Here is a 10,146-nt window from a genome sequence, read left to right on the forward strand (position 1 = left end):
CGAAAGTACCGATATCAAAAAACACAAAAAGTGAGTATTGAATTAGTACCAAAATGACTACCTTACTGTACATGGTACTTGATATCAAAGGTTCATCCCTAATATACACTAAAACAATATGTAAACAAGGATGATATAATTTTTAGTTGCGTCTATAATGGACCACATTTAAAGTTAATTCAACACAAAATTTGTGATTTTGTGAGTCTTAAACAATACAAGCTGATCCGAATGTATTATTATTATTATGTTAATTTACAACTACAAGTAAGTTTATATTTATTTTTAAAATTTTAGATATATCTTTACGAATAAGAAATTATAATAAAATGTATTCTAGAGTTTTGTACAAGTACTTATTTCAAACTTTAAGGATATAATTATAGAATAGACATAATTATTTTCATCTACAAAATATTTGATAGCTACAAACCATATTGTAAAAATACTTATTCCATTATACTAAGAGGCTGTTTGGCAACTTCTGAATAGTTAAGTGCTGAACTAGTAAAAAGTCTGAACCGTTAAGTGCTGAACCAGTAAGAGATCTGAACCATTAAGAGCCAGTATAATGTTTAACCGTTCAGAGGCAAATGTCTGACCAATTCAGATTAGAGGTCTTAACCATTCAAACTTAGTATAATACTTAACTATTCAGAGACAAATGTCTGAACCATTCAGACATCTGCTCGCGAAACAAACAGTTTGAACCATTAAGTGCTGAACCAGTAAGAGGTCTGAACCATTAAGAGTCTCATTAAAAGGTAAACAAACAGCCTCTAAGTATTACTAACAGCATCTTCAATGTTTGCATCCGGAAAAACCATACACCAATGTATGATATGGTAGAGGTGCACAAGTATTCTTAATAATCGGTTTGGGGTATGAAATACCTAGGTATTAAAAAAAAACCGGTTTCGGGTACGGTTTTTTGTGCACCTCTACGATATGGCAGCCGACATGACATATTTGTAACATTTGAAATGGTTAGCGTCGAAGATACAAATACATAATAAATTTTTAATATCTCACTTTTAACGAAAAACTCACACACACCCTCTAATGCTACTAGGCTACAAACCCTTCCCTAATAAACTTGTAATTAAATCGACTCACACTCATAGTACTCTACAGTCATCAAACTCCCCTAAGGCCTAAACAGGCCTTCCGTATATAACGGGCCGGGCCTAGTCTGGTCTGGGCTGGCCTGACTTTGTACAACTACAACCGTCCTCATAAATTCAACGCAGACGGTGAAAGGGGGGGACCGTACCGGAGATCAGAAAAGTAAGTCGCAGACCTCCGTCGTCAAACCACCGGAACCCACTAATCATCTCCGTAGCTTCTACCCGGTGCTGCCAGGTGCTTTAATTTCTATATTCCTCCGTTAATATTCATCCGCAATTTTCAATTTTCCAAACTAGGGTTTTAATCGAATTTATATTGTGAAAGTTGTAATATTTTTGAGCTTTTAGGTTCAAATCAACTTGCAAATTAGGCTTTTTTACCTGAAAATCTGTGCAATTGTAAGAATTAGGGTTTTTGTTTGTACACAGAGATGTCTATGAACAACAATACTCCCCAAAAGAATTCACCTTTTGGGAACTCTATGACTACAAACCCTAGTTCCCATCTCCAGTCACAGTCACAGCCTCAACAACAATCAGGGTCTCCCTTTGCTAGTCAGTTTCAGCTCTCTCAGTATGCTGCAGCCCATGCCCATGCTCAGGCCATAGCTCAAGCGCAGTCCAAAGCGCAGGCTCAAGCCATGGCCCAGGCTCAGGCTAACCATGCCCAGTTTCAGGCACAGTTGCAGGCTCAAGGAATGTCGCTTAATCAGTCACATGGGCATTTTTCTGGTAATTCACCGTCTTTTCCTGGATTGGCGAATTCCGGGATCAAACGGATGCCTCAGAAGCCGGTTGGACGGCCGCCTGGGGTGTCAAATGCTAATACTATTTCTCCCATGAGGATGATGGAGCTTACGCCAGCTCAGCGGAATAAGAAGAAACAGAAGCTTCCTGAGAAGCAGTTGCTCGAAAGGGTGGCTAAGATTTTACCACAGTCTGCACTTTATACAGAGCTTCTTGAGTTTGAGTCGCGTGTGGATGCTGCGTTAGCGAGAAAGAAGATAGACATTCAAGATGCGATTAAAAACCCTCCTTGCATCCAGAAAACGCTTAGAATATATGTTTTCAACACTTTTGCAAACCAGACTCGTGTAAGCCCGATGAAGCCCAACGACGAGCCCCCTACTTGGACGATGAAAATAATAGGTAGAATCTTGGAAGACGATATGCATCCTGATCAAGCTGCGACATTGAGCACCATGTACCCCAAGTTTTCATCTTTTTTCAAGAGGGTGACTATTTCGTTAGACCAGAGGTTATATCCGGATAATCATATGATCGTGTGGGATAGTGCGAGATCTCCAACACCCCAGGAAGGCTTCGAGGTGAAACGAAAAGGGGATAAAGAATTCACCGCAAATATACGGTTGGAAATGAATTACATGCCCGAGAAGTACAAGCTTTCGTTAGCTCTAATGGAAGTTCTCGGAATTGAGGTGGATACTCGTGCCAGAATTATAGCTGCAATTTGGCATTACGTGAAAGCTAGAAAATTGCAGAATGCGGATGACCCGTCATATTTTAACTGTGATCCTGCTCTTCGGAAAGTATTCGGTGAGGACAAGGTTAAATTCGCGATGGTCTCGCAGAAAATCTCTCCTCATTTGTCTGCACCACAGCCTATCCATTTGGAACATAAGATTAAACTTTCGGGAAATAGTCCAGTTGGAAATGCGTGTTATGATGTGTTGGTGGATGTCCCGTTTCCAGTACAAAGGGAACTGAATGCTTTACTAGCTGCTACTGAGAAAGCTAAAGAGATTGAAGCTTGTGATGAAGCGATATGTACTTCAATTAGGAAGATTAATGAACATCGTAAAAGGCGAGCTTTTTTCCTTGGGTTTAGTCAGTCACCTGTTGAGTTTATCGATGCTTTGATTGAATCGCAAGGAAGAGATCTGAAGCTTGCAGCAGGGGAAGCAAGCCGTAACGCTGAAAAAGAAGCCCGTGCTGAGTTCTACAATCAGCCATGGTATGTTCACCATTCTATTTTGTTTTCATTACCATTATTACGTCTTTCTTAAAGATTCTATTTGTATTCTTTACAATGTTTTACTTGATTAAAGATTATTTTAATAATTGGTTTGGTGGGATGTATAGGGTTGAAGATGCAGTTATCCGTTACCTGAATCGCAAGCCAGCTAATACAGGCGTTCATGGAAGTACATAAAAGCTCGTGAAATGAGAAGCGACTGAGAAGAACTGTGTTCATTTAAGATATCGAATTAAGAAGTACCGTATGAGACTTTTAATTTGATGCTAAGATATTTAACATCCAGGTTGTATTTTGTAGTTTGTTGTTGATCTTATAAGGGATTGGCAGATACTCATAAGTTGAGGCTATTGTATACTCTTAAGCACCTTTGTAACTTAATAGCTACCTTGCCTTTTATTTTTATTTTGTCTGTAGATTGATGTCTTGCCAACTGCAGATGCCTGTTTCTTTTTCTTTTTCTTTTTTTTTTTTTTGCTGATTTTACTTGATTGTTTGGTCTTGGTTTTGACTTTTGCGATGTAGGTGATGAGAAGAAATACACTCATGCTAATTTCCAAGGTTAGTCATCATGCTCAATCTTGTTGCTGCTGATGCTATTAGGGCTAAATGTTTTAGATAGAATAAAATGAATAATTGATATTTTAGCTTAAGTTTTGAGATTTCAGCAACTCATCATATCTAGAAACTATAGGATAGATAAAGGGTTATTAAGGCTCTAGGGTTCAATAATAGGGTATTTACAGTGAAGTTTGTTTTATGTGTTTTCTATAGTACAGGTAAGAAGTAATATATAATAAGTAAAATAGTAAAAGTTGTGTGATAATAATAATAATTCATTTCACCGAGTGATTTTCAGACACATGTGCGGCGACTTAGATTTATTCTAAATTACACCTTTTGACCCACAATGGTGGCGACTAATGCGGAATGCAAGTTTCTTAAACCAAAGTTGCTTATATCTCTTATAAGGAGAACGATCTATCACACAGAGCTTTACAAGTATTGCTTTGTGGGATTTAGTGCTGGTTTGGGCTGAAGGCTTATTTAAGAACCAATCAGCAACTCACACGTTCGTCTAATCCACTTCTAATTATATTCTGTAGTTTATGGTGGGACTTGAACCCTCGACCTTTAGGGGAGGGGACACAATTTAGCACACCAAGATAACATTGGGCTAAATGCCCTTTGGTATTTAGCGCACTATGACATTATGGTTTGTTGATGCATCATGTTCATCATTTTGCTTTATAAATAAGAATAAACGCTCATACCCCTGACAGATATTCCATTCGTTAGTCTTGCATACATACCTACCAACTGATCTAGGGGTTGGAACGGATAAGATATCAAAACGGGTTTGGGTTAGATGTTTGTTTTCTTAGGCTGCGCGGCATGGGGCGCTAAGTCCATGCCATCTCAGCTCAAAAATAACAATAGGTTGATCTGCTAGTGTGAGAAGTTAAGAGAGATTATTATCTTGTTCAGTTGTTCTTGTTGTTTTCTGTTGAATAAGATAGTTATGCTCGGATCCATGTGTTTTGACACAATTTCTATAACCGAACCGGCCCGCGCCTGCCCCGTGAAATTGTTATAGGTCTCTGCTTTTTTTAGTTTTTTTTTTTCTTTTTGCCTCAAACCATCTCTCTGTTTTTTACTAACTTTAAATTTTTAGTTTTTCTTTTCTTTTTGCTTCAAACCATCTCTTCTGTTTTTTACTAACTTTAAATTTTTAGTTTTTTTTTTCTTTTTGCTTCAAACCATCTCTCTGTTTTTTACTAACTTTAAATATTATATTATTAGGATAATATTAAAACAACATTATCACTTTTCTATAATTTTGAAATAAAAAAGTCCTCACACAGAACAAAAAAACACACATAAGTGCAAACGGGCTCAAAAGAAGCTCGAACAATCTGAGTTTAAACGAGCTCGGACTCGCTCGTTTAGTAAATGAGCCCGAGCTTCGCTTATCAAGCTCCAGCCAGCTCACGAGCCTAAACAAGCCCACTCTTTATATATTTTTTAATTATATATTTGAATAATAACAATAATAATAATCACTGTTTATAAAATTATGCAAAAATAACAAAATTATGTATAAAATAATAATTATGATTAATATAAATTAAATAAAAATTAATAAGCGAGCAGAGTTGAGCTCGAGCTTGAAAAAGTACATACGAAATGAGCTCTAGAAAAAAAAAAAAAAAAAAAAAAAAAAAAACCTCGAATCTAGCTGAACTCAAGCTTTCATAAGCTCTCAACTCGACTCGTTTATACCCCGGTAACTCCTTAACACAGCTTGGTCATATTAAAGTCTCATGTAGTTGTGAAAACATTAAAATAATAACTAAATTTGTAAAAAAAAAAATATGGTTGTAATTTTTCGGAGAAACTATGCTGTTAACTAGAAGTTTCTTTTCTTTTATAGAAAAGTTTGAATTACCTTTTAGCTGCTAAACTCTTTGGACTAATTGGTTTAGAATTGGATTGACAACTTACTAAACTTCGGCAATTAACGTTTTAAACTTTCATTTGACCATCATATCAAGTAACCAAGTTATATTGTGGTCGTCAATTAAAGCAAAAAAAACAAACATTTTGACCCCTCTATAGAAACAAGATTTCTGTTGTATGCCCACCTAACTGTGTCCTGTTCGATAGCAGACAAACTTGGACCACTGCAACATGTCAACATGCGTGAACATGAAAACCAGGTCCTTTCAGGTTGGCATTGTTGAATTATAAATTGGACATGTGGTCGGATAACTTGCCAAACATCCATCTCGAGTGCGTTCCACCGACAATATACAATACAATACAATACAAACCAAAACCACAACCAACCTAATGAACATAGTTTTATCACCACAAAAATCAAAACATTTTAGGATATTTGTCATCTTTGTAAAGACGACTTTTGCCATTACACACAGGTTATCCCATAATTTGTTCATTGCATAAGCTAGCTATTAAAGGTAATACAAACACCATCCACCCGTAAAACATTTATTCATCAGCAGCAACCGGCCAGGTTTGTAGTCCGGCGCCCCCACAAAACAACTTCACTCAAGCTTGCGCTTATACAGAAGCTCCATGAAGAAAATGTTGCTTAACATCCTACTACACTTGCACAATATTACCCCTAATCCATCTTTGCTTATGCACGATACGGATACCCTTTGAGCTAATACTGGCAGCAACACAAACTTTAAACCCCATTTTGTTCACAGAGGTCGAGCAAGTCCAGTGTCTGCAATAACATCGTTACAACAAATCCATAAGCAGCAGGCTTCACATAAGCAAACAAATAATAAAATGATATTCGCATATAAATGATATACCTCGGGGATGGACAGCTCAAGCCGAAACTTAGGACCATCATAGTGGTGCAAGACTGGCCTAAAAGCATCTTCTTCCAATGCTTTGCAAACTTTCCTTATACGGATCCTCACCTGATTTAGCACAACAAATTAAATGAGATTGCGTGACGCAGACAAAAACCATGCATCGGATCCGTCAAAGAAAACATGATACATATTATACCTGAGCAGGAAACCGAGATTCGCCTTTGCATTTCTTGTCCTCCCAAGCAGTTGGATCGATGTTGGAACCACCAAAAGTTGTTGCCTACATAAGATTGCTCAAGATAAGTAAAAGCAGTACCACCAAGTTGGTAAAAAATACACTCAAAAGCTAGAAAATGATACAAGTTTATAACTTCATAATTTTCGGAATGATTTGAGAGACCAATTTCTAGAATCCGCCATTTAAACCACACATAGTCGTAAGAAAACAATTGACCATCATAAGAAAAAAAATGCCCCTAGATCTACTGTCAAAAGCAACATGCTACTGAGATTAACACAACTGTGAAAACGTCATAGAAAACGCACCTCAAAAATACCATGCAGCTGGTGAGTGGTATAGTTATAAAGAAACAGAGGTAACCCAGGTGTGATTGCCCGAACAGAGTCCCTGTATCTTGGTGGCAAACCTGCCCAACACATAACATATCACCATAATTAACAGCAAAGCAAAAAAAGCGATAATTTTACGCAGAAACTGCAAGACACAAAGGATAAAAGATAATGTCTAAACATATAATTACCAAAGAGTTGTCTCTTTAAGTCCTCCTGCATAGTGTCGTTGTTACAGACAAAGATGTATCCACCAAGAACCTCATCCCTAGGGAGGGTCTCAGCTGCAGGCAAAGTCTTAAACCTTTTATCAGCAGCATTGTTATTGTTGTTACTATCGTTATTGTTATTGTTGTTGCTGCTGGTGTTAAGATCCTTGTTGAGACTGTTTCCAGGATACTTCCCACTAATCAAGTTCTCCATAACCCTATTGTTCCCCTTCTGATACACCGCGTTGGTGTTGTAAGCCGCATTCCGAAGCGAACTTTTGCTCATGCTCTCACTCATCTTCATGTCAAGATTCAGATTTAACATATTAAAGTTGAGGCTTTCAAACTTGTTTTCCTCTTGAAACCCTACATTATCTCTTGGCCTTGGGTCAACCGACACTTTCGACAGATCCAAATTGTTTCTCCGTTCGCCCTTTGACCTAGTCTGTTCAGCCAACCTCGACGCCGCTGCGTACCACTTCTGATCCTCCGACACTTTTGACTGCCCTCTAAGTTCATCCCCTAATTGCCAGTAGCTCTGCATATTCTCCATACTGCAAATTCAACTCCATACAGTCAATACAAAGCACAATCATATAAAAGTACATCCTTTACTCAAAAACTATATCCAATATTCCATCATATACTACAAAAATACTAGCAAACAGCATTTTTGTTTCAAAAAACCGATTTCATGAACAATTAATCACAGATTGTTTAGATAAAGAATTAACTGAAAATCGAACCGCAATCATAACCGAAAAAAACCTAACTGAAAACATGAACACCACTACTTGAGAAACAATCATCCATATCAAGATCACAACACTTTAACCTAAATTTACATAAACAAAAACCCTAACATTTCATTAAACTCAAATCAATCCACTAACCGACAAGTAAAACTTCACTTTCCCCAAATCTAAACATAAAACCGATCGATTAACACAATAAACAACCACACATACGCATCAATTACACATAACACACATCAATTTAACAATCAGAAACAAAATTACAGAAAATCAAATCACGAGAAACTAAATACGTACCTGGATAAGCTCAGGAACAGAAACCGGATCTAATCCTGAGTGTATATGGCGAACAATAAGTCTGCAAATCAGTTGAATTTTGCCGTTAAAATCGAAAATAAAACCCTAGATTTTGGGGATCATAAAGCTAGAAGTGAGAGAGAAAAACGCACCTTTTATTATTATTATTTATCTCCTGGAAGATGAGACACGAGAGGGAGAATCTAGATTTTTTCTAAACTTATATAAATGGACTCGGTTAAAAATGGGCATGAGTTGGTGGTTTATTACGGGATTGCCATTGGGATTGATACACGTGTCGGTTAAATGGAGGAGGTGTAGATAACGCGCTGGTATCAGAGGGTGAGATTGTGTGTGGTGCAGAAACCATGTGATATACTTAAGTGTTGTCGGCAGGCGATTGTGAGCCGTTGGATGAGGTGTTTATTGAGTTCGTGAATTGAGGAAAGTGATGAGGGTTTGATGTAGCCAATGGGTGAATGGCACCTTTTGTGGTATCAATGAAGAACCCGTTAAAGGTTGTCTTTTCTTTTTTTTTTCTTTTTTTTTTAATTTGATTTCTTAATGGTTTTTTATCGACAAACATGCTTTGGTATAATGGCAAGTTTATTCTCCTATCGAAATTTGTCACTTGAGTCAAGGCTGAACTGGTCTAGCTTCTTCATTGACGTCATCCGTCTGTCCGGCAATAATCACATTTTTTTCTCTGCTCAAACTACTAGATTTGCGTATTTGATAAAATTCATACATGTTATCTGGATCTAAAACCTCCATATCTGTATTCTATGAGACTAACACGAGATTTCTAATCAATAACTTCCAAATCTGTGTTTTTTAGAAAATCCACAAAGGATTCTTTGTTTGAAAAACTTCAGATATGTTATTTTTGAGTTGTATGCATAATTCAAGAACTACAAAGAACGGGTCGTATTGTAAGAGTTACAAGCTTCAACTATGTGTTTCTTCGGGCTTCATTCGCTAGACCCATATCCTCACTCATGTGCTAGTATTGTGACAAAGTATTAGGGGACATTCAAGAAATGTCAAATACTTGATTTGTCAAATACTCAATGGTGATCATCATACTCACTGCAGTTAGAATATCAATATTTTATGCGTTTGAAGTTTTTGATTCGATGCTAATGATTTCCATTTTAATAATACGTTAAGGTATATGTCGATGTGTTGTATGAAGTAGGATATAACATTCATTGTGTATTTATACGTTTATTGTTGTGTTCTAAGTATGTAGGACATAGAATGGTTGGTATTAGGTTCTTCAGGTTTGAAACTTTTTGTATGTATCATATTAGGTTCTTCAGGTTTGAAATTTTTTATATGAATTTACACTAGTTAACCATACCCCTCTCCAACACCACGTAACTAATCATTTACGTTAAATCACACATGAATTTACTAGTGTTTACAAAAAAACTATATTCACTTTTACACATGAAATCATAAAAATAACAATTTATATTCATACACATACAGTAACATGTATGGACTCATAACACATGCCAACCCTTATCACTAATCCACTTGTAATCAATGCACACAAAAGATTCACACAATATTATCATCGCATGCAATAAAGAAAACAACACTTTTACATAGTTAATTAACCCCACTATTATCCCAAATTCATGGTTAATTGTATTTAAGAACTTATTTTTTATTTAGATAAACTAAAACGCCTCCTAAAGAACAATAATCAGCTATAGGGTTCAACCTGTTCAACCCTCATTAAACTTTTTCCACCCATTTTAAAACCATTTGACTACTTATTTGTGAATTAACCCACACATAGATCGAACCGTAGTTTCTCAGTCGTTCATT

At 36.6% G+C, this 10,146-nt stretch overlaps 2 protein-coding genes across 3 annotated transcripts; one reads left to right on the forward strand and one right to left on the reverse strand.

Annotated features, from left to right (window-relative positions):
- Positions 1 to 1,202: 1,202 nt before the first annotated feature.
- LOC110878438 (SWI/SNF complex component SNF12 homolog) lies at positions 1,203 to 3,561 on the forward strand. Of its 2 annotated transcripts, none has more exons than XM_022126738.2 (3): positions 1,203 to 1,362; positions 1,557 to 3,102; positions 3,231 to 3,561. In XM_022126738.2, the coding sequence occupies exons 2-3, from the start codon at positions 1,559 to 1,561 to the stop codon at positions 3,298 to 3,300; spliced, it is 1,614 nt and encodes a 537-aa protein (XP_021982430.1). In that variant the 5' UTR covers positions 1,203 to 1,362; positions 1,557 to 1,558; the 3' UTR covers positions 3,301 to 3,561. The 2 variants fall into 2 exon arrangements, with proteins under 2 accessions (XP_021982430.1, XP_021982431.1); XM_022126739.2 differs by having other exon boundaries at positions 1,205 to 1,362; positions 1,476 to 3,102; positions 3,231 to 3,556.
- Positions 3,562 to 5,933: 2,372 nt separating this feature from the next.
- On the reverse strand, positions 5,934 to 8,561 carry LOC110878439 (B2 protein). Its single transcript, XM_022126740.2, has 7 exons — positions 8,460 to 8,561; positions 8,308 to 8,368; positions 7,238 to 7,809; positions 7,023 to 7,123; positions 6,673 to 6,756; positions 6,471 to 6,581; positions 5,934 to 6,379 (listed from the first exon to the last, which is right to left on the reverse strand). Exons 3-7 carry the CDS (start codon positions 7,806 to 7,808, stop codon positions 6,338 to 6,340), a joined length of 909 nt encoding a protein of 302 aa, XP_021982432.1. The 5' UTR covers position 7,809; positions 8,308 to 8,368; positions 8,460 to 8,561; the 3' UTR covers positions 5,934 to 6,337.
- Positions 8,562 to 10,146: the final 1,585 nt, after the last annotated feature.

The sequence above is a fragment of the Helianthus annuus genome, chromosome 9, assembly GCF_002127325.2.
Source record: "Helianthus annuus cultivar XRQ/B chromosome 9, HanXRQr2.0-SUNRISE, whole genome shotgun sequence".
NCBI classification, from domain to species: Eukaryota; Viridiplantae; Streptophyta; class Magnoliopsida; order Asterales; family Asteraceae; genus Helianthus; species Helianthus annuus.